Source organism: Peromyscus maniculatus, chromosome 1 (assembly GCF_049852395.1).
Source record: "Peromyscus maniculatus bairdii isolate BWxNUB_F1_BW_parent chromosome 1, HU_Pman_BW_mat_3.1, whole genome shotgun sequence".
Taxonomy (NCBI): domain Eukaryota; kingdom Metazoa; phylum Chordata; class Mammalia; order Rodentia; family Cricetidae; genus Peromyscus; species Peromyscus maniculatus.
The window spans coordinates 5,339,502-5,364,402 of record NC_134852.1 but is presented as its reverse complement, the minus strand read 5'-3'; the positions used below and the strand labels follow the sequence as shown (position 1 = coordinate 5,364,402).

The following is a 24,901-nucleotide window of genomic DNA, read 5'->3' as shown; positions in this document are numbered from 1 at the left end:
AATCTTGACCCTCCCCCTTGCTCATATAATCTCTCTCCTCTCTGTCTGACTGGACTCTGGGAGCTCAGCCTGGTGCTTGGTTGTGGACCTCTGCATCCACTTTCATCAGTTACTGGATGAAAACTCTATGCTGACAGTTGGGGTGTTCACCAACCTGATTATGGGGGTAGGCCAGTTCAGGCATCCTCTACACTAGTGCTAGCACTCTAATCTGGGGTTGTCCTTGTGGAGTCTTGGGTATTTCCCCAGCACCACATTTCTCCATAACCCCATAATGATTCCCTCTGTCAAGATATCTCTTTTCATTGCTCTCAGATTCCATCCCTCCACCAGCTTGACCATGCAATTCCCTTATGTTCTCAACCCCCATTCCCTCCCCTCTACTGACCCCATTTCTGAGTTTACTAATGGAGATCTCATTTGTTTCCCCTTCCCAAAGCCATCCATGCATCACTCTTCATGGTGCTCCTTGTATCCTAGCTTCTCTGGAGCTGTGGGTTGTAGTCTGATTATCTTTTGCTTTACAACTAGTATATACTTATGAGTGAGTGCATACCATGTTTGTATTTCTAGATCTGGGTTATCTCACTGAGGATGATATTTTCTAGTTCCAAATATTTGCCTGCAAATTTCACGATGTCATTTTTTTTCTCTGCTGAGTAGTACTGCATTGTGTTTATTTACCACATTTTCTTCATCCAATCTTTTGTCGAGGGGCATCTTGGTTGTTTCCAGATTCTGGCTATTATGAAAAATGCCACTATGAACATAGCTGAGGATGTGTCCTTGTGGTATGATTGAGAATTCCTTGGGTTTATGCCCAAGAGTGGTATTGCTGGGTCTTGAGGTAGATTGATTCCCAATATTCTGAGAAGTCACTATACTGATTTTCAAAGTGGCTGTACAAGTTTGCCCTCCCAACAACAGTGAAGGAGGGTTTCCCCTTGTTTTACATTCTCTCCAACATAAGGTGTCATCAGTGTTTTTTATCTTAGCCATTCTGACATGTGTAAGATAGTATCTCAGACTCATTTTGACTGGCATTTCTCTGATGACTAAGGATGTTGAGAATTTCCATAAATGTCTTTCAGCCATTTGAGAGTCTTCTGTTGAGAATTCTCTGTTTAGCTCTGTAGCCCATATTTAAATTGAATTGTTTGGTACTTTGATGTCTACTTTCTTGAGTTCTTCATATATTTTGGAGACCATCCCTCTCTAATGTGGGATTGGTGAAGAACTTTTCCCATTCTGTAGGATATCCTTTTGTCTTATTGACCATGTCCTTTGCCTTACAGAAGCTTCTCAGTTTCAGGAGGTTCCATTTATTAATTGTTGCTCTCAGTGTCTATGCTACTGGTGTTATATTTAGGAAGTGGCCTCCTGTGCCAATGCATTCTAGGCTACTTCCTACATTCTCTTCTATCATGTTCAGTGTAACTGGATTTATGTTGAGATCTTTGATCCACTTGGACTTTAGTTTTTTGCATGATGATAGAAATGGATCTACTTGCAATCTTCTACATGTTGACATCCAGTTATCCCAGCACCGTTTGCTGAAGATGCTTTCTGTTTTCCATCATACAGTTTTGGTTTCTTTGTCAAAAGTCAGGTATTCATAGTTGTATGGATGAATGTCAGGAAAGAGAACACATGGGAATGGGATGGTTGAGCTGAAGTAGGGATGAAGTTGGAGAAAAATGAAAGAGATATTTTTATAGAGGGAGACATCATGGGGATAGTGAGAAACCTGGTGCTAGGGAAGTTCCAAGGAATCCACAAGGATGACCTCAGCTTAGACTACTAGCAATAGTGGAGAGGGTGCCTGAACTGGCCTACCTTGGTAATGAGATTGGTGACTACCCTGTCATCATAGAGCCTTCTTCCAATAACTGATGGAAGCCAGGTGTAGAGATCCACAGTGCACCAGGCTGAAATGGAGGAGTCTAGTGAAAGAGAGGGAAGGGGGAATCTATGAGCAAGGGGCTCAACAAGATTATGATGGCAAAATCTACAGAGATACCTGAACCAAGCTAGTGAGAGCTAAGGAACATTAGACCAACAGCAGTGGAGCCTGCATAGGACTGGACTAGGCCCTCTGCATAAACAAGACAGTTGTGTAGTTTGGTCTGTTTAAGGGTTCCTTGTCAATGGGATCAGGATCTATCCCTGGTGCATGAGTTGGGTTTTTGGAACCCATTACCTATGGTGGGACACCTTGCACAGCCTTAATGCAGTAGGGAAAGGCTTAGTCTGGCCTCAGCTGAATGAACCAGGTTTTGCTGACTCCCCATGGGAGGCTTTGCCTTGGAGGAGGTGGGAATTGGGGGTGGGTTGGTGGTTGAAGGATGGGGTGTAGGAGTAGGGAGGAGAGGGGGATCTGTCGTTGGGATGTAAAATGAAAAACAATTCTTAATAATAATAAAAAATAAATAAATAAAGTTTCTATCTTACATGAATTGGTACATTTATTACAAGTTATTAAAAAGCATATAGTGGCTGCCAGGCAGTGGTGGTGCTCGCCTATAATCCCAGCACTTGGGAGGCAGAGGCAGGCAGATCTTTGTGAGTTCGAGGCCAGCCTGGTCTACAGAGCAAGTTCCAGGAGAGGCACAAATCTACACAGAGAAACACTGTCTCAAAAAATCAAAAAAAAAAAAAAAGCATATAGTGGAAAGTAATTAGAAAGGAGTATAAATTGTGTATATGAAATAAAACTAATGTTTCCAAAGAAAAATCTTTCTTTCATATATTTATGTAGAAAAGTAAAAGGACTCAAAAATAATAAAAAACAAACTATTAAAATATTTCAGTGTTTCATACATAGTTGTTTGTATGTGAATAATGATTGTGAAAAAAATCAAACTTCCTTTGGATATTTGTAATTGTCATTGAAAATATCTGGGATGGGGTTAAATAGATTACTCAGCAGTTAAGAAAGTTCCTTATAGAGGAACTAGGTTGGTTCCTATCACGCACAGTATGGCTTCTATGCATTATACACACATCCAAGCAGATAAATATCTATCATAAAAAGAATGCTTCTTTAAAAACTTAAAAATAAAATGTTCAGCATAAAATGACTTAATAGTAAGACAAAATTATTCTTCAAGTTTGTTATACAAATGTCATCACACCAATATTCTGAAGATAATAATAGATTTATACCCTTTTAGGACTAAATAATTCCCTGTGACTTAAAGAAATTCTACAAGAAAGCATTGTTTACAAAATTTCAAAAAAGAGCAACAATAAACAGCATAAACAGAAAATTCAGAGTGGCAACTGTAGGGTAAAAGGGCCAGGCAATGAAATTCCCTGGACCCTGAAACCAAAACCAATCAAGGAAACCCATGCTGACCATGAAACCAGAGTCAGTGAAAGAAACAAACCCTGGACCTGAAACCAGAGCCAGTGAAATAAACAAATTTTGGTCCTGAATCTAGAACCACAGAAACTCACCGTGACCCTGGAAATAGAGCCAGTAAAAGACACACACCCTGCCCCTGAAAATAGAGCCAAAAGGCTGAAAAGAGCTAGTGATGGAAACACACTTTGGCTCTGAAACCAGAGCAAAACCTGCCCCTGACCAGCTTTCACTCAATAAGCCCAAAACTACCAATCCCTAGGAACAAAATTTAGTCAGTCTGAGCTTATTCAAATTCAAGGATGTCATAATCTGACTAATTCCCTCCCTGAAAATCTTCTCCTTGGAAAACCTCTGCCCCTAAAAACCCCATATAAGCCTGTTCAGTTGGCAGCTGTCCTCTCCACCCGGGCAGAGGCAGCCACACTCCTAGATCCCTTCTTCCCAAATAAATCTCTGGAAAGAGTTTTGCATGAAGACCTCCTTTCACCAGCGTGGAGCCGAGGCTCTGCTGAGAAGCTCCCTTAGGGGAGAGGAGCAGAAGTGAAAACTTTTCACTAGAGCAGATTGAGACATTTCTGCAGGGGTTTTCCCCTAAGCAGATTGAAACATAAGAAGTATCAACTTGGGTTGGAGATGAGAAGAAATGAATACCTCTGCTGGGAAACTTCATTAGGGAAGCAGAGCAGAACTCAGCTATATCAGCACTCTCTCAGAGAGAAGCAGGATTGCCACATCCTGCAGGGAGACCATCCCCCACCAGAACACAGCTTAAAGGATGGCCTGATTTCCCAAAAAGTCAGGATACCTTTCTCCTCACAGCTGTAGGTATCCAGGATACCTTCCTTCACAGCTCTAGGTATAGCTGGACTTCCTGATAAGTCAGGACACCTTTCTCTCCAGAGCTATAACACTTCGGGCTGGAGCCCGACTTCCCAAAAAGTCAGGATACATTTCCCGCTGGAGCTGTAATACTTGCAGGTATAGCTGGACTTCTAAACAAGTCAGGATACCTTTCCCTCTGGATCTGTAACACTTCCAGGTGTAGCCTGACTTCCAACACTCAGAATATCTTTCTCTCTGGAAGTGTAACACTTGCAGCAGCCGATTATTTGCTGGCAACTTTCTACCTAGTCATGGTCAGAATCTCTACAGTGAACAGGTACCCACTGCTACCCCTCTTGAAATTCACTGAGTATGGAAGCCCAAGTGAGCTAAGGAGAGCCATGTGGATGGGTGCCCACAGACAGGGACACTTCTTCCTAAACAACTGTGACTGCAGAGGACACCTGCTTCCTAAACAATCGGACTCCCCAGGGATCACAGCAGTCTGACCACCTGCTTGGGGAGAATTCAGGGACAACCCAAATGTGAGTGCTTCATCCTCATAGTCTCTCAAAAAGAAAAACACTTGCTGTTCAGGGAGAGTCCCTGTTTCTTATCCCTAATAAAGTTACATCTCTTCATAATCAGCCACAGAATTGTCTTAGGTCCAAAACATGATAGGAACTCCACTTAACTGACAAAGCCCCACAAACTGGCCAAGCCACTCAAACTGTGACCCACACTGAAGGTCTTTTAAATAGCAGTGGACTGAGGAGAGCCACAGATGGAATTTTGCTGATTGGAACTGAGGTCTTCTTTGTCAGAGTGTGAGATAAGGGGAGACCTGCATCAGAGGATGGAAGGGGGCAGCCATAGGGTAAAAATGAACCTAATGCGCATCCTCCAAAGAAGGGTACCCAGGCAGTCATCAATAGTGCCCAGAAATGATCGGTTCTAGGCTATTTGAGAGACTTATGTCCAGTGTCTCTTTGATGTCCAAAGATGGAGAAACTGACATCCCAGCATTCTCTGGACAAAAGCTTAGATTGTGTTCTCTCAGTGTGACTTCCCCTTGGGTTCGGTGAGCATCTAGGGACGGGGACACAGTTCTCTCTCTGTCCCCAGTGGAGCTGCTGATCATTCTATCCTAGAAGATGAGTCCAGCGGGCATTGTCAGAAGTCTGCACTTGACACACATGGAGCCACCGCGGGATTCCAGATGGTGATAAACCTAATAAACTTTCAGAATTCCTGGAGGGAGAAAGTTGGAGAGCAGAGTGATGGGAGTGGCCAAGTGATAAGAGACACAGAAACACAAGTCCTCAGAGGCTGGCATGATGAGATTTCAGCTGAGAAAATGTAGGAAGCAAATTGAACACCCTTCTTCTCTCCCACACAGCTCTCTATACAGCCTTCTCTGTCGGTGCAGCCAGGTCTGATGGTGTCCTTAGGAGAAGACAGGAGCCTGCTCTTTCCATCATGAAGCCGGTTGAAAATTTTCTTCCTGTCTAGGGAGGGACTAAAAATGCTGAAAAAATTATTAGCAGAAAACACACCTAGGAATTTGAATGAAATGATAGACCTGATCCAAATGAGCTAACTCCAGAATTCAAGGTTGGGTTTAAAATGTAAAATTTCCACTCTGTGTGTGTGTGTGTGTGTGTGTGTGTGTGTGTGTGTGTGTGTGTGTGTGTGTGTTATTCATTCACATAATATAAATAATGGGAAGTGTGTTTCCTCAAACTGAAGAAGAAAAAGAAATTTATTAAAAGTCAGTAATCAAGACCTGAACCTACTAGGAAAGGATAGAAAATCAATCACTGCCTCAAACAACAAGACACAAGACATGGTATGGTTGCATTCAGAGTCACACAAACACAGCCTACATTCAAGTTCCAGTCATTTAGTTTCTGACCAGTAGCGAGGTGGACTCAAGATAGAGACTCTCCTGCATTCCATCATGAGGAGTTTGTGAAAAGCAACAGGAGCTGTCCTCAGCTGTGCAAACGCTGATGGACACACAGGTTTGCAGGACTCACCCAGCAGAGTCTATCTGGCTATGTGGTCAGTGGTTGTGGTGCATGTACAGTGCTGTGAATAGAGGGCATGGATCAAGGTTGGAGAAGAATCTTGACCCTATATCCCGGGGAGTTCATATCCACCAGCAACCAAGATGCCTCTGCTGGAACTCTACATCCCACCCATCTGGGTCAGAGAGGACAGATGAAAGGCCATGTGGGGCTGTCAGTCATTTGAGGCAAGTTCATCACATGGAACTCATGTCACCATGTCAAGTGTGGATGTTCAGTTTCTTGCAGGTCAGTAGAAGAAACAAGGTCACACCAGGATGAATTTTAGACTTTGCCAGGGTAGGGGAACCAGCTTCTGGTGAACTGCCTGACTTTTGCTTCACACAAGACTTTTTTTATTGTTATACAATTTACACCGTAGCAAGTCAATTTCCCCATTCAAAAACCTCTTATCTGAATCTTCCCAAAGAAGACGAATGTCAAAGCAATTCTCAGGCCCAGGATGTCTCACTTTTCTGATACCTAATACAACCAAGTCATGTATAGGTTTGAACCTTTGAAGAAGGACTGAGATAAGATTTATATACTTTTTTCAAACAGAGGGTATCCAACACAAAAGATAACAATCACAAATGGCAGAGCAAAGCCCAGTGCTACAGAATACAGGCCAGCTGCAAGGCTCTGCAGGAACTCCTGCTACACAACCAGGAGAGGGCAGCATGTCTCCTCACTGACAGTGATGCATGAGGGGAGGTTTGTGTGAATGAGCTCACAGCACTGAGTGAAACCCTGACTGGTTCAAATGGCATGGCCCATCTCTTGTTCTCAGGTCAGGAAATGCAACTGCCTATGAAACCAATAGGAAAGAGAAACTGTATCCATGAGCCACAGTGGACATGACAACTCACAGGGGTGCAAAAGATTCAGGTAGTAGGATATGTATATCCCTTAGAAATGGATGTAATAAAATAATTGGGACATATCCTTAGTGTGGGATCTTTATAGTAAATATATTTTCATTATTCTTTAAGATAATTACAACCGTAAAATGCATTTGATCATGTTCACCATATACTCTAGGGAACTTTTCTTTCCCTTTTATGTGATAGGACCTGATATATCCCAGGCTAACCCCAAACTCACTGCATAATAAGAGTTTCCTTAATCTCCCAGTACTCTTAGCTCTAACTCCTGAATGACAAAGTGAGAAGACGTGAGCCACAGCATCATATTTATACAGTACTGAGGATCTAAGAATGTCACACAAGGACTCTACCAACTGAGCCTTTTTCTGATTTAGTAAAGGATATACATAGTAGACTTACAGGATGGTAATTATTCATATTGACATTGATACAAAGAGGAAATTAAGGATGTCCTTTGGGCTCAGCAACAAAAGGGGAAAATACTCAGTGACCTCAATCTCATTCTCCATGTGTGTGTCCTGGACCCATTCCTTGAAGTGATGCTAATGTAGAGAATTTTCTCCATGTGACACATTCCTAGCATGGGATCATTACTGAAAAGGAGGTTGAAAAATAAACTCTTTCCTGAGCACTGCAACAGGGTTGAAAATCTAAGCTCACCTTGGTTTTGATGAAATCTACAAGTCTAGAAGCCCAATGTAAACTCAATGAAGAACAAATCCAGTATGAGGATGGGAGATGGGCACCAAATGCCAGCAACAGATGCATAGCTATTTGCATCTGATATCTACTGGGAGAGAGTCATTTTCTTTAATGGACCCTGGTGATATGCCCTAGAATATGGGAAGCACAAATTGAGCTACATGAGAGGAAGAAAATAGAAAGTTAGGTGTGTAAGGAAAGGCAATGGATTTTCAACAACTAGCAGGTCACAGAAGGAATCTTAAAAAAAAAAACAGGTCAGTGAGGAATGAACTAATAAGTGAGGGTGAGGGAGCAGGGGAGCGGTTGGAGGGTAAATTCCATCAAAACACAATACCTGCTGATATGATATTTTCAGACAATTAAAAATTAAAACCCAAAATGGATTGCTAATGCAATATAGAAATGAAGGAAAGTATAATGTAATGTCTTCACAATAAATTATTTTAAAATATGTCAAAAAATTAAACTTATGTCCAGGTTTGGTGGTCCACACCTTTAATCTAAACACTTAGGAAGCAGAGGCAGGAGGATTTCTGTGATTTCCCACTCTCCCTGGTCTACATAACTAGCTCTAGGACAGCCAGGAGAGTCTGACTCATATCAACAACAAAAAAAATTAAACCCAAAAGCATAAGAAAAAGACAGCAGATGAAAAATTTTAAGATCAGAAATTGAAAATTTCAGGATAGGTAGGTGTGGCTCAGGGGTGGAATATGGCTCAGGAGTAGGAGAACACTGGTGGTCCTGCCATCAATGTCTAGCACCAAAAGTAAAAGGAAACAAAATATTTTTACTGAGCTCCCTTTCTCTTCAAATATGTGGCCAAACAAACACCAACAGGCAGATCATTGGCAAAGCCCTGAATGGGAAGATCACTACCATCAAGGTTGAGCCCAGTCACTCCATGGAGAATGGCAAAACCAAGAGCCAAGACAAGGTAGGCAACCCACCTGACCAGCAACAGCTGGAATTTGCTGCCAGCAGATAGAGCATGGCTGCACCCTAGACAATGGCAAAGTCCAGAAAGAGTCCAACTCTGCACCTGATGCTGTCCTTTTGTGGTGGCATCATAGAGCCGTCCCTTTACCTGTTTCTGCAGAAGTACTGCTGTGACAAGGCCATGCACAGCTGCCCAAGTGCTGCCCACACCTGCACCCTTGTGCGCTCAAACGCCTCTAGAAGAAGGGTGGCCACATCGACAGCCTGTGCCCCAAGAAAGTCAAATAAAACGGGTACTTGTTTGGCTTAGGACGCCTGAGATCTGGTGATGTTTTTAACTGAAGCAGAAGGACAAAGAAGTGATGATGCTAAGATTGGACCTAGTGACACAGATCAGTGTGTAAGTGCTGCTGCCAACCTTCAACCCTGACTCTGATCAGTACTGTGTAGTGAGAAAACTGCCTCCTGTACTTGTCCTCTGACCTTCCTGTGTGTGCTGTCGCACATGTGAATGCACACACATAAAGGAAAAGTAAGTGTGATTTAAAGAAATAAGTGTAAATTAAAAAAAGTGTAATTTAAAGTTGTAATGGAAAGTACACATATCATAAAAGAACAAACAACCAGAAATAGTGGTTACACATTTATACCAAGCACTTGAGACTATGAGGAAGAGGATTATATTTTACTCCATAAAGAAGTACACAATAAGAGCCTTCACACAAACCTTCAAACATTCTGAATATGTGTAGATATTTCAAATAAAAAGTGAAAAATGAATAAAGCAATCTCATATGCAAATTTATATATTTTTTTTAATCAGGATCGGATTTCTTGTGTAGTTTTGGTGCCTGTCCTAGATCTTGCTCTGTAGACCAGGATGGGCTCGAACTCAGAGAGATCCACTTGGCTCTGCCTCCCGAGTTCTGGGATTAAAGGCGTGTGCCACCACCACGTGGCTAAATTTATATTTCTTATGTGTAATAGTCATACATGTCTGATACCATCTGGCCCTGACAAAGATTAGGACAGAAGGAGACAGAAAATTATGGGGTTATGGAAATGTCATCCATCAAAGAATTGACTGCAGAGTCTACTACCTATCATAGCCACAGCCTTGGGGAAGTCAGAGCCTGGGGCCTGAGGAGGGCACTTCCCCTTCCTGTGGGGCTGCTCCAGTACAACCATGTCATGAGGAGTGACCAGCCTCCAGAGACCACACCCTGTTTCTCCTGTCCATCCAGACAGTCTCATGTGCCCATGAGCACAGCTGCAGCCTCCAGGAGGAGATGCCATGACCTTCACCTTCACAGCCCTGCTCTGTCTGGGTGAGATGTGCACAGGGGGAGGGGGTACTGTGGTCTATGTATGATGCTGTTCCAAAGCCTAGCACTGGTCCATCAGGAAACCCCAGGGTCTCAGGAGGTTCTGCAGAGGGGAGGAACTGTTCAAGCTTCAGGGACAAACCTCTCACAGGGAACTCTCTTCCAGGACTGACTCTGGGCCTCAGGACACCAGTGCTGGCAGGTGAGTGAGTGTCTGCAAATGTCCTGACCTTCACTTCTGATCAATCCTGCAGCCATGCCTGGGCAGTGAGGATGGAGAACAATACCTGTGTGCTGCCCCTGGGGATGGCTGGAGGGCTGGGGTTGGGGACTACAATTGGATGATGGCTGTCCTGAGTTCTGGCTGCTCTTTTTCTTGTAGGTGCCCTAGCTAAGCCTATCCTCACAATTCAGCCAGACTCTGTGGTCTACAAGCAGACTACAGTAATCTTCTTCTGTGAGGGGACCAGAGTAGCCAAACAGTACATACTGTATCAAGAGGGATACCAGTATCTACGGAGCACAGAGATTCCACAGAAGCCTAAGAAGAAGGCAAAATTCTCAATCCCAAAAATAGACCCCAAACAAGCAGGGCGATATCAATGTCGATATCAGACTCATGATGGATGGTCAGAGTTCAGTGACTCCCTGGAGCTGGTGGTGACAGGTGAGAGGACACACAGGCTCCCCAGCCTTAGCCTTGACTGTCAAGAATTGGTTCTGTTCACAGGGCTAACCCACCTAGAGCCAAGCAGGATAAGGAGGTCTGATAGATTTAACTGATTTCTCCTTCTCTCCTAGGAGTACACAGTAAACCCAGCCTGTCAGCCAAACCCAGCCCTGTGGTGACTGAGGGAGGACATGTAACCCTCCAGTGTGTCTCAAAACAACGATACCATAGGTTCATTCTGACTGGGAAAGGAACACGGAATATCTCACAAATGCTGGATTCAGAGTATAACTCTTCTACTCGGCACTACAAGGCCCTGTACTCTGTGGGCCCTGTGACATCCAGCCAAAGGTGGACATTCCAATGCTACAGCCATTACTTGAGAAGCCCATTGGTGTGGTCAGAACCTAGTGACCCACTGGAGCTCCTGTTCTCAGGTGAGGAACCTCCGTCTTTCTCTAGAATGATGCTGAAATGACACACATGCTCATAGAGGCCATGGTGAGTGGTGTGTGGTGTGTGATATGTGTGAGCAGGCAGAGCTCCTTAGCCCATTGACACAGAGCGTGGTAGAGAGAGTGGGACACAAGATACAGAATGCAAGGCAGAGAGTGACAGCAAAGCCCAGGAGGTCCAGGACAGAGATGACTCTTTATGGGGTCTTTAGTTACTCTGGATCAGCTCATGTGCCATCCACAAGCGCTTGGGGAAATCCACAGAAGAGAGGGGGAAGTGTTATAGGAGCCAGAATGGTTGAGGACACCAAGAGAATCTACTAAGCAGGGATCATGACAGCTCACAGAGTTGAAGCAGAAGCCATGGAGTCTACATGGGTCTGCCCTAGACCCTCTGAACACATGCTGTGGTGGTTTACCCTGGGTTATATTTTGTTTTGTTTTATAGAGTTTCACTGTGTAGATCTGTCTGTGCTGAAATTCACTCTGTAGACCAGGCTGACCTTGAACGCCCAGAGATCTCCCTGCATCTCTCTCCTGAGTTCTGGGATTCAAGGCGTGCACCACCACCACCTGGCTAGCTTGGGGTTTTTTATTAGATTCAAAGCAATGGGATGGGGAAATCTCTGACTCTTTCCCTGCATGTGGGATACTTTTCTTCCTATTGGATTGACAGGTGCAGCCTTAATATGAGGGTGTGTACCTAGTTTTATTGCATGCTGTTATGCCATGTTAGGTTAATATCACTGGGAAGCCTCTTCTCTTCTAAAGAAACAGAAAAGCAGTGGATCTGGGTTAGAGAGGAGGTGAGAAGGCTGCTGTTGGGATGTATTGTATGACAGAAGAATAAATTAAGAGAAAACAAAAGTGCCAAACAAAAGTGAGATTCTCTCCATGCCAATGGCAAACATACCCAACTCCTTCTCTCCTACTTCCTTGCAGGGACCCTCCACAAACCCACCATCAAGGCTGAGCCAGGCTCTGTGGTCACCTCAGGAAGTCCCATGACCATCTGTTGTGAAGGGAGCCTGGATGCAGAAATATATGTTCTGCATAAAGAAGGAAGCCAAAAACCCTGGGGCACACAGACCCCAGAGAAGCCTGAGAACAAGGCCAAGTTCTCCATCCCTTCTGTGACACAGCAACATGGGGGACAATATCGCTGTTACTGTTACAGCTCAGCTGGCTGGTCAGAGCGCAGTGACACCCTGGAACTGGTGGTGACAGGTGAGGGGACAGTCAGGGTCTCAGCCCCAGGCTCTGCTCTCAGGAATGTTCCCCTCCCACAGTCTAGACTTGAGAACACTGGGGCTGCGTGAGCCAATGTAACAGTCTGCCTCCTTCTCTCTTAGGAATCTACCACAAAAAACCCAGACTGACAGCCCTGCCCAGCCCTGTGGTGACTTTAGGAGAGAACATGACCCTACAGTGTGTCTCACAGGAGGGATATGATACACTTGTTCTCACCAAGGATGACCAAAAGTTTCTCAGCTCTCTGAACTCACAGTTTATACCCAGTATTATACAGTACCAAGCCTTGTTCTCTATAGATCATGTAACATCAGACCATGGAGGGACATTCAGATGTTATAGTTACTACAACCAAACTCCACATATGTGGTCAGTACCCAGTGAACCCCTGGAAATACACATAACAGGTGAGCAAGCTCCACCAATGACCAATCCTGTCCCACTGGGTAGTTGCAGGTAGAGAGTGGGTGAGGAACAGCCTAGTGGCTGAGCCCGAGCCCCACTCCTGGGGAGAACAAGTGACCTGTGTAGCACAGGATGAGAGTGGGTAAGTATTTGGTAAAAATCAGCTCCTCAATCACTAGCCTGTCACCTTCCCTCTAGGTCTGTCCAAGAAGCCGTCCTTACTGACTCACCAAGGCCAGATCCTGGACCCTGGGAAGAGCCTCACCCTGCAGTGTTGCTCTGACATCAACTATGACAGATTTGTCCTGTACAAGTTAGAAGGAGGTAACTTTACCCAGCATCGTGTCCAGCAGACCCAGAGTGGCCTCTCCTTGGCCAACTTCACACTGGGCCCTGTGAGCAGCTCTACTGGAGGCCAATACAGATGCTATGGTGCACACAACCTCTCCTCTGAGTGGTCAGCCTCCAGTGACCCCCTGGACATCCTGATCACCGGTGAGGAACTAAATAGATTCCCTCAGATACCTAACCTGTGCATGGGTTCTCATGGGGGAGTTAAGGAGGTGATGGCTGGGATGAGGGACAGGAATCTTATTTGGGAAGAGATGTAGAGGCAGGAGAACAGGAGAGGGGCTAAGTAAGAGAAAAGAAACAGAGTACCAGGTGCTCAGGGCAGACCCAGGTGAGGTGTCAGCTCAGAGCATTGAAGGCAGCCTCTCACCATCCCTTTTCTCTTTAGGACAGCTTCCCTTCAGTCCTTCCCTCTCAGTGAAGCCTAACTCCACAGTACACTCTGGAGACAATGTGACTCTGCTGTGTCAGTCAACATACAAAGTGGACACTTTCATTCTGTCCAAGGAGGGAGCAGCCCAACAACCCCAGCAACTAAAATCAAAATCTGAAGCTTGGGACTTCCAGGCAGAATTCTCCATGAGTGCTGTGACCTCTGCCCTCTCGGGCACCTACAGGTGCTATGGATCTCAAGATCCATCTCCCTATCTGTTGTCATATGGCAGTGACCCTGTGGAGCTCACTGTCTCAGGTGAGGTGACCCTGAACTCTCAGAGTGACTTACAATCCAAACTTGAGGAGAGCCCTTGACTTGGGTGGGATTAAGGTGACAATAGGAAGGTTAGTCAGAAGGCCTTTTCTCTGCCAGAGAAGTGGGGGCCAACAGCAGGATTTCTAGTAATGTCCACTCCATCCTCTATTGCAATCTAGGTTTGGAGTAGACAGCATGAGCATCTTGGAAAGGTTACAGGGCAGATGTATGATAGTGAGCAGAGAGAGGTTCCTGGGTTAGTATCAAACCCTCACCTGCCTCTTGTTCTGTTTCCAAGGACCCAATAGAGCCTCCAGCCCACCACCCTCAAGGCCCTTGCCAACAGCTGGTATCAGGCACCTCAGTGCAGGGAGTATGCTCCATCCCCAGGCTGCCTCTCAGCTCTTAGGCCACCAAAGTCCTCATTTTTCTGTCACTTTACCTTGTGAGTGTGGGAGGAAAACAGAGATTTCCAACAGAGATCACAGAGACCCAGAACTTGAGGTTGGGATACAGAAGGTGGCATCCAGAGAGAGATAGATGTTCTGGCTCTGTCTGGAGGATTGGGCAGGTAGGTGATATGGAGAGCAGGGATCCCAGACATTTGCTCCCCCTCCTCCTGCCTCTAAAGCCCTGAGAACAAACCTCTCTCAACTGCATGGAGTCAGGCCCCATAAGGATAATAAGGACTCTGTTGAAAAGTGGGGCCCAGATGGGCAATAGCTCGTTATAGGCTTGATGCAGCTGCTTCTGGAGATGCTGACTTGGACCAACCTTTCCTTTTCTGGATTGGCTGCTGTTTCTCTGAGTAAAAAGGGGAGAAGCCTGGCCCACATGTCTAAATTTCTTTCAGTGCTGGCCTTGGCTGTGACTTCTCCTGACAGAGGAGACCCCAGAACCTGATTCTGCAGTGGGTCTGTCCCACAGTAGTGGTGATATGTGCAAAGTGGAGCAGAGGGCCATGGCAGGCCACTGAGACTCCTCTGCTCCAGTCAGGAGGCTCTGCTCTGGTGGAGAGAAGAGATGGAACTAAGAGGCCCTGGGTTCGACTCCCAGCTCTGCCACTTCCAGTCAGGTGATCTGATGCAGGTGAACTATGGGGTAGAAAAAGAGACAATTCCTTGTTGTATAATTGTGAGGAGAGAAGATGAGTGCAAAGACCCAGCATGTGTCTGTCACACAGTAGGTACTCAGTTAAGCAGCAACATTCCCCTCTCATGATGTCACTTGTGTCTCAGGACTGGAAGGGTACCTGAAGGCTCTGGTCGGAGTCTCTGTGGCCTTCCTCCTGCTCCTCTTCATCCTCATCTTCCTCCTTCTCCAACGAAGGCATCAGGGAAAATTCAGGAAGGATGGTGAGTAAGGTGTGGGTGACCTGGGTCTCAGCTGGTGGTAGGTTCCCCTGTGAATAGCCAAGCAGGGGATCAGGACACCAACCCCAGGGAAGCCTCAAATGAGATGGGGAGTTTAGAAACACTGCTTATCTCAGATCAGAAAGAACATGATCTCAGAACCTGTACAATGTCAGGGGTTCTGTGAGATTCACCATGACCTGGGACATTTGCTCAATCACTGATGTAGTAAAGGTTCCTTCGTTCCTTCCCTGTACATGCCTGGAGGGAGGAGGAAGCTGAGACTCTTCTCTCTCTTGCAGCCCAGAAAGATACAGAACTGCAACTTCCTGCAGGAGCTTCAGAGCCAGTAACCAGAGACAGAGGCTCCCAGAAGAGGTAACTCATGACCAGAGACATAGACCCCCACCTTCCTGACACAACTCACTGACAACTGACATCTTCTTGTCTCTCCACATCCAATCCAGCTGCTGCCACCCAGGAAGAAAGCCTTTGTGAGATAAAGAGGGTCCTGGGGAGGGAGATGTCTGAGGACTCAGCATTGCAGGGGTGGTGGAGAGGCTCTGGGGTCTTTGCTATTTGGGTCTGAACTTCTCACTATAGACCCTGGAAATGACAACAATCCCTGATTCTCTGTCCGCACCGGGGGCAATGTAGGAAACCAGGGGTCAGAGTCATCCCTAGACTCTGCTCAGGAGACATTCTGTTTGCTCTTCTGACAGACACTTCAGTGGAGGACACACAGCTTGAGGATGGTGCCAAGCTGGATAGTTGGGTGAGGTTTCTGTCCCTATCTGCAGTGCTAAGACTTAGGGCCCAGTTTAGTCCAGAGGATGCCTTTTTTGTTCTCCTCAGAAGCAACCACAGCTAATTCCTTACCTCTCTTCTGCAAGTACAACCTGCCTCACTCTCTCCTGATTTTCCTGGGATTATGTGTCCCATTGCTCCTATCCCCTTTCTTGCTCCTTGGCATCTGTCTGGTTGTCTTCTGAGGGGCAGCCTGGAAGGGAAAACCCACAGAAACATCTAAAGGACTAGCAGCTGTAGACAGGAACCAAAGGGACTTGGGCAGAAACGTGGGGTTTTGTATTGTGTGTGTAGATGTTTTACAAACATGTATGTCTCTGAACCACATGCCTGCCTGGTGTTCCAGGGGCCAGAAGAGAATGCCATATACCCTGGAATGAGAGTTACATATGAATGCAGGTTACCTTGTGGGTTCTTGGAATCAAACCTGGATCCTCTGCAGTAGTAATCAGTACTCTTAACCACAGAGCCATCTCTCCAGCCCCCAAAAATGTGTTTTCAGGAAGATGAACTCTGTGAGTACAGCAAAGACAGTGAGGTTTAGAATGTCAAGATAAGAGGTCAGAACTGTAGGAAGGAAGCCCCAGAAGATCCCATCAGGGATGCTGTCATCTAAATGGGTCACTCTAGCCTCACTGTGGAAAACTGGCCAGAGATACCCAAGGGAACAGGGAGACACTGTCTGACCCTCACTACTTCCCTGCTACAGAGACCAGCTGAGGAAGACCCCCAGGGAGAGACATATGCCCAGTTGAAAGGCTCCAGGCTCAGGAGGGCAGGGGCTGTCCTTCCTTCTGTCATGTCAGGAGAAGTCCTGGACACCAAAGATGGACAAGCAGAAGATGACAGAGAGATGGACAGTCAGGTGAGTCCTGTCCTTCCCAGGACTTCAGTATCCCCCAAGCCAAGCATAACCTTCCTCTCACTCTCTCCCACTCCAGGCTGCGGAATCCCAGAAAACCCTGGATGTGACCTATGCCCAGCTGTGCACCAGGTCACTCAGACAGGGGACAGCTGCACCTCCTCCCTCCCAGGCAGGGGAGGCCTCAGAGGAGTCCACTGTATATGCTGCTCTGGCAGTCACTCAACAGGCTCTGTTCCCAGTAACAAGGAACAATGACCCTCTGCCTGCCAGGAGACCTAACAGACACAGGGGTTCTGTGAACTGTTGAGAACCTGCCCTTATTGCATCTTAACTAACATCATACATTTTGGAAATAAAGCAAATTTCTCAATAAACACATGAAATGAGAAACTAAATAGAAGGGAATGGTTTCACACTGAGTACTAGTTTTAATGACATTACTCTTCAAAGCCATGAAATAAGAAAATTTACAGGCTTGGTTGCACAGATCCATAATCCCAACCCCAGGGAGGCTGAGGCAGGAGAATTGCCTTTGTTTTCTGATTATCTTGGCATACCTAGTGAATTTCATGCCAGCCTGGACTACAGAGTGAGATATGATTCACAAATTAACCACCAAAGGCCAGGGTGGGGGTACACACCTGAAATCCCAGCACTATGAAGGTGTGGACAGGAGGATCAAGAACTCAATGTCAGGCTGGAGAGATGGCTCAGACGTTAAGACCACTGGCTGTTCTTGCAGAGGTCCTGAGTTCAATTCCCAGCAACCACATGGTGGCTCACAGACATCATTAATGAGATCTGGTGCCCTCTTCTGGCATACAGGCATATTGTATACATAATAAATAAATTTAAAAAAAAGAAGTCAATGTCATCTTCACCTATATAGCACAGGAGTAAGAGGAACCCATGTGACACTGTTTTAAAATAAATAAGCCAGGCATGGTGGTGATGTCTTCAATCTCAGCACTTAGGAGGTAGAGACAGGCAAGTCTCTCTGAGTCTGAGGCCAGCTGGTCTAATAGTGAGTTCTAATTATCCAGAGCTACATGGAGAAACCATGTCTCAAAGAATAAGTAAATAAAATAGGGCCAGTGAGATGGCTTGGCCAGTAAAGGTACTTGCCACCAAGCCTGATATCCTAAGTTCAATCAGCAGGAATGGGGGAAGGAGAAAACTGACTCCTACAACTTGTTCTCTGACCTCCAGCTAAGTCCTTGGTGTCTTCCCCACACCCAAGAAATAAATAAAACAATTTAAAATATAAACTAACAATTATAAATGAAAGCTGGATATAGTGATGTAGGTCTGTCAACCCAACAGGGCTGGCCTCAAACCTGCTGTCCTTCTGCCTCAGTTCCTGGTATATACAACCATACATTCACTTTATTTTCTTAAAGGTTTATTGTGTTTAATTTATGTGTTTGTATATGTGTTTGTGTGTTTTTATTTCATGTGTGTATGGTGCCTATGGAGGCCACAGTGGACATTGGAGCTGGAGTTATAGATGTGTGTGAGCTACATGCTGTGGGTGCTGGGAACTGAACTCAGGTCTTCAGCAAGAGCAGTGTATGCTGCTAACCACAGAGGAACATTTCCAGCCTCCCGACATTCACTAAAAATATATTAACAGCAGAGCACTATGAACAATTTTATACCTAAAATTAGGAGCTGTACATAAAATGGACTGATCCTTTGATTGTCCAATAAATACAAAATGTGATTGACTTCCTCCATACTGAACACACTGTCACTAGAAATGTTCCCCTTTGGAAATTCGGTTTCTGGAAGCTGGTGACTTTTTCCAAATGTTTGTGTATTTGAAATAAAGACATTACGAACCTAGAGAAAGAGGAAATATAGTCCAACATAGTTTATCAAACCAGAAAATTATTATTAACAAAACCTGACAAAGAAAACCTAGAAAGAAAGTTCTTTCACATCAGCCTAGATGTGACCTCTAAAAAAATTAATGAACCAACAACCAGAGACTAACCTAGACCCTTGCATATCTATTACCACTGTGTATCTTGATCTTATGGGACTCCTTACAGTGAGAGCAGGGGCTATCCCTGACTCTTTTGCCTACTTTTGGGACCCATTCTTCCTACTGGATTGCTTCATCTAGCATTAATAGAAGAAGAGGTGCCTAGTCTCACTGCAACATTATATACAATGGCTGGCTGATATCCATGGGAGGCCTTCCATTTTCTGAAGAGAAACAGGAGAGGAAGTTATCAAATTGAGAGTGGGTGACATGTGAGATATTGGTGGAAGGGTATTTTGAGGGGGGACTAGAGTACTGTAGAATGTCATTCTGGATGTTGTGAATGTGTGTTGCTCTGATTGGTTGATAAATAAATGCTGATTGGTCAGTAGCCAGGCAGGAAGGTATAAGCAGGATGAATAGACAAGGAGAATGCTGGGAAGAGGAAGAACAGAGTCAGGAGTCAGCAGCCAGACACAGAGGAAGCAAGATGACAAGGCAGAACTGAGAAAAGGTACCAAGCCATGTGGCTAAACATAAATGAGAATTATGAGTTAATTTAAGTGTAAGAGCTAGTCAGTAATAGGCCTGAGCTAATGGCCAAGCAGTAATAATTAATATAAGCTTCTGAGTGATTATTTTCTAAAAGGCTGCAGGACTGTAGATGAGAAATTTGTCCTGACCATGGGACAGGCATAACACAGAAAAACTTTCAAATACATTTGCATACCAATGGATTACCTTAACCAGCCTTAATATGAGGGTGTGTGACTATTCTTACTGCATGCTGTTATGCCTTATTCAGTTAATATCACTGGGAAACCTGTTCTTTCTGAAAGGAAACAGAGGAGCAGTGGATATGGGAGAAAGGATTAGTGAGAAGGCTGCTGTCAGGATGTATTGCATGAGAGAAGAATAAATTAAAAAGAAAAGGGTACCATCTACAAGTGTGACTTTCACTGTGGCACTTTCACACAGAACCAACTTCTTCTGTTCAGTTTCCTTGCAGGGACCCTCCACAAAACCACCATCAAGGCTGAGCCAGCCTCTGTGGTCACTAACACAAGTCTCATGACCATCGGGTGTCAGGGGAACATGGATGCACAAATATATGTTCTACATAAAGAAGAAAACCAATCACCCTGGGGCACACAGACCCCAGAGAAGCCTGAGAACAAGGCCAAGTTCTCCATCCCTTCTGTGACACAGCAACATGGGGGACAATATCGCTGTTACTGTTACAGCTCAGCTGGCTGGTCAGAACGCAGTGACACCCTGGAGATTGTGGTGACAGTGAGAGGACAGTCAGAGTCTCAGCCCAAGGTTCTGCTCTCAGAAGTATTGCTATGACAAAGCCTAGCCCTGAAGAATATTCTGGCTGTGTGAGTCAATGTAACAGGATGCCTCCCTCTCTTTTGGGAATCTACTACAATAAACCCAGCCTGTCAGTCCTATCCAGCCCTGTGGTGACCTCAGGAGGGAACATGACTCTTAAGTGAATCTCACAGGATGGATATGACAAGTTCATTCTCACCAAGGATGATCAAAAGTTCTTTAGGTCTCTGAATTCAGTTTATACACAGTATTATACAGTACCAAGCCTTGTTCCCTATAGATCATGTCACACCAGACCACAGAGGGACATTCAGATGCTATGGTTACTACAACCATACCCCACACTTGTGGTCAGTATCCAGTGAGCCTCTGGAAATACACATCTCAGGTGAGTCAGCCCAATCATTGACTAATCATTTTTGACACCCTAATCCTTTGCCATGGAGTGAATGCCAGCAGAGAATCCTCAAGCAATGTCTACTTCATTCTATATTGCAATACCGGTTTGGAGTAGACAGCATGAGGATCTTGGGGAGGTTATAGGACAGAGGTAGGACAGTGAGCAGAGGTGGGACACTGGGTCGGCTTCTAACTCTCACCCTTCTCTTGTTTTTCCTAGGACCCATTATAGCCTCCAGCCTGCCAACATCATTGCCCATGCCAACAGCTGGTGAGTATCAGGCACCTCAGTGCAGAGTGTCTTCCATCCTGAGGCTGCCTGGCAGCTCTTAGACCAGAAAAGTCCCCATTTCTCGGTCACTTCAGCTTGTGCATGCAGGAGGCAAACAGAAAACCCAACAGAGATCCCAGAAGCCCAGGATTTAGTTTGTGCTACAGAAGGTGGCATCCAGAGAGAGATGTTTAGGCTCAGCGTGGAGGATGGGAAAGGTGGGTGAGCTGGAGAATAGGGAACCAAAACACTCACCTTCCCATCCTGCCCTTAAGGTAGTGAGAACACAGTCCTCAGCTGCATGGAGTTAGACACTAGAAGGATAAGTAAAGACCATATTAGATTGTGGGCTCCTAAAGGACAGTAGCTAATTATGGGCTTTAAACAGCTGCTTATGGAGATGCTGACTTGGATAAATCCTGTTTCCAGACTGCTGCTATTCTTCATATAAAACATAGAAGTGTGGCCCATACCTTTAAGTTTCCTTCGGTGTTGGCCTTGCCTGTGAGTTCTCCTGACAGAAGAATCTTCCAGAATGTGATTCTGCAGTGGATCTGTCCACAGTAGTACTGACATTTTGCAAGGGTGAGGCACAGATCCATAGCAGAGCATTCGGGAAAATTCCCTTTAGCTCATGGAGCATAGTTCTAGTATTCTCCATGAGTACTGTGACCCCCACTCTCAGGGGCACCTACGGGTGCTATGGATACCGCAACTCATCTCTATACCTATTATCCTTGTGGAGCTAATGATCCAAGGTGAGGTGATCCAGATCTTTCTGAGCTAAAGGGTATACATTTATCAGGATTATACATTTATAATCATAGCCAAGGATTAGGTCCCAAATGCTTCAGAGGGTCAGCCAGATTGATATTCTCCCTCATGATGGTGGAGTCCAATATGGATATTTCTAGGAATGCTCATGACTGACAGTCGCTGCTTATGGAACCCAGAAGGGTTTGAGAAAATCAAAAAGGGCATCTTGGGGAGGCCATAGACAGATATAAGGTACTAGGCAGAAACCAGTCCCCAGTGACAACCTCTGGTCATCACCCTCCACTTACCAGGGTTCACAGACCTTTGCTGTTAGTGAATCCATGGCCCTCAGTGTCTGCATGGGAGAAAGTAGCCTTGCTATAATAATTACAGAGTCTGGTACACATTCCTTCTGTTCAAAACAGATAGAAATTCATACATCACCCTTACCAGACGGAATTCTCCAAAAGAACCTGAATATAATGATTCTCACATTAAGCAAAATAAAATCCAGCAGTCTCAGTCAAAACCTACTGCTTTGTGAAGTCTGCAACCTTTCACTTCAGGATGAAATAGGGAAACTGAGATATGACAGGTTCAACCCTCATTTGAAGGGAGACAGCTAAGAATGTCTTCTGCCTGCCCTTGGTGTGCTCATCTGAACAAAAAGTTTGGGGATAGAACTACCAGGGACTATACACAATTTACCCTTGACTCTCGTAATGTGATGCACCACTCTTTCCTCACACTATAGCTGTTCTGTTTGTCTTGATAACTATTCTTTGTAAAGAGGACAAAAGTAAGGGTTAGATATGCCAGTCTTTGGATCTATGCTTAGTGTGGGCTAGCCATGCTACTGGGGAGACTATCAGGTGAGAGCACACTTGCTTAAAATCCACTCTCTTTCCTGATTCACACACACACATGCACACTCACTTCACACCAGTTTTTGAAAGTGACTACTGCAGAACACTCTGCATGACACTGCCTCATACCTTAATCCTGCATTTCCCACATACTATGTGCAAGAAAAGAGATGGATCACAGTCTACATCAGAAGGATGTGCTCCTACTGAACTGGACATAGAGAAATTTCTTGGTCTGATGTGGGGAGAAACATCTGGGAAAGTTTAGCAACAAGACACAGGTTTTCAACCTTAGCAAAAACCATATCTCATCTCTGGGGAAATAAGGGAGTTCCTCACCAACTGCCCCTTTGTGGTTCTGGGTATTCAGAAGAGATCAACGGAATGCTCAGATCACAGGAGACATGGGAAGGTGTAAGTATGACAATGGAACAAACGCTCAGCAAAAACACCCATTTAGGAAATCACCCCAGACTGAGAATGTGAGTCCACACAACCTCTACCGAGTTCACAAAGACACCACACTTAGATGGAACTCTGGCTGCTCAGTACAATGCCTATAATGTCTTGACAACTTATTCTACCCTGACTTTACTGTTTTCACTGGTGTTTCTACAGTGGTGATGAAGAAACTAAGAATAAGAGAGGGAGAGGGAACACAGATATGCCAGCATAAAGATTCACCCCAGACTTCATGAAATTATAGGATGAGAATGATGAGTATTTACAGTAAATGAGAAAGTAAAACTCAGATATCTTAAGCATGCACACATCTTATTGCTCTGTTCTCAGGATCATATGTGATTATCAGTCCATCTTAGAACTTGCCTAAACCCAAGACAATTGAATAAAGAGATTGAAAAACATAGCCCTGGAAACAGAGGCTCCAAGTTTTGTTCAGGGAATTCAAGTGTCCTGAGTGGACATTTAGTTATCTTGAGAAAATTTAGTTATCATGAAGGAATTTGGGCCATCACTTAATTCAGTGCTTCTTTGTCTATATTCACAGCCTCAGAGAACCAGGATCACACAGTGGAAAATCTCATCAGGATGGGGTTTGCTGCCATGATCCTCATAGTCCTTGGGATTCTGCTGTTTGAGGCTTGAGGCAGAGGCAGGCCCACCATGCAACTGAGAGGTAATCAGAGAAGAAGTACATCTCTCAAGAATTCAGAGTCTGGGAAATAAATCTGATGATCTCAAATTTTCTGTAATAAAATCTAGTTCTTACTTTGAAGAACCGGTGTGAGAGAATGACCAGGGAGCAAATGTGTTTTGGGTGCAGAGGAAGGTGTGAGTGTTGTGATGAGATGCTTCCTCCTCAAATGAATTTACATCCCTCCACATACTGTGGGCATTTGCTGGCCGAACCAACTCTATTCTTGATCTATAAAGTGAGGAAACATGCTGTCCCATCTGTCTGGCATTGATCCTTATCTCTATACATCTTTTCTTCCCCTCTCTCTCATGTGTCATTTTCCATTTTAATAAATTGCCACATTCACTGTGGCAGAAGCTTCTCCCCATTGGACTATAAACAAAGATGTTGCCTACATAACAAAAAAAATGAGTTAAGTCAGAGCCTAGAATTCAAAGTCACTCTGCCTATGATGGCCCAAACTCTCTTCATGAACCCCAACCTTTCAATGTTCAACACATGTTCTTCATGGAGTTTCTCTTGAAATATAAAGCCAATGTCACCACACTGATGGAATAAGGACTGTCTCACAAGACAGTTTGGGCAGCAATTTTACAGAGTTTTTTTTAACACAAATTTCTGGTTTGTAGCATTTGCTGACCACTATAAACATCCCCATGAAAGAAACCTTCATAACAGCCATGTAACATCACAGGTGTGAGGTTGATGAATGTTGCATTAAATTGGCAGGTTTTTCATTTTATTTTCCACTGTCTATTTCTCATATATGCAAAAGCAAATGGTATGCTGATTAATCATCCCAGATTCACCTTGCTAGGAACACTTATCATACAATGATTCATAATTTCTACATAGAAAATCATTTTATATTCAAACAATAATAGTGGTATTTATTTCTCTCTCTCTTTTATAAACTATGTAGCAGGAATCTTAAAAGTTCTTATTAATAAAATCAAACCCGAGACAAGTTATTGGGGTCCATGCTGGTAGATCAGAGAGACAAAACAAGCCACAGCTATCTCACCTCGCCAGATACTCAGCTGGTCTTGTCTCCTCAGACTGGAGGCCTCTGAGTCCTCATCCAGAATGGGTCTCAGCTGAATTGCTGCTCAAAAGCCTGAATGCTTAACCAGGCCAAATGCTTAACCAGCCAAAATCTTCTAGTTT

The 24,901-nt window shown here is 44.8% G+C and overlaps 1 protein-coding gene across 2 annotated transcripts in view; it reads left to right on the top strand.

The window, feature by feature from the left end:
- LOC102911294 (paired immunoglobulin-like receptor B) overlaps positions 1 to 24,476 on the top strand; it is a 160,534-nt gene extending 136,058 nt beyond the window's left edge. The window contains exons 1-9 of one of the 2 annotated variants that reach the window (XM_076568436.1): positions 10,037 to 10,117; positions 10,281 to 10,316; positions 10,497 to 10,781; positions 10,916 to 11,221; positions 12,182 to 12,466; positions 12,592 to 12,897; positions 13,094 to 13,390; positions 13,635 to 13,937; positions 23,585 to 24,476. In XM_076568436.1, the coding sequence (XP_076424551.1) occupies positions 10,084 to 10,117; positions 10,281 to 10,316; positions 10,497 to 10,781; positions 10,916 to 11,221; positions 12,182 to 12,466; positions 12,592 to 12,897; positions 13,094 to 13,390; positions 13,635 to 13,937; positions 23,585 to 23,682 (1,950 nt within the window). In that variant the 5' untranslated portion in view covers positions 10,037 to 10,083 and the 3' untranslated portion in view covers positions 23,683 to 24,476. Of the gene's footprint in view, positions 1 to 10,036; positions 10,118 to 10,280; positions 10,317 to 10,496; positions 10,782 to 10,915; positions 11,222 to 12,181; positions 12,467 to 12,591; positions 12,898 to 13,093; positions 13,391 to 13,634; positions 13,938 to 16,011; positions 16,065 to 16,805; positions 16,962 to 17,037; positions 18,367 to 23,584 lie in introns of those variants that run through there. The other variant, XM_076568425.1, reaches the window with a different exon arrangement.
- The last annotated feature ends 425 nt before the right edge of the window (positions 24,477 to 24,901 follow it).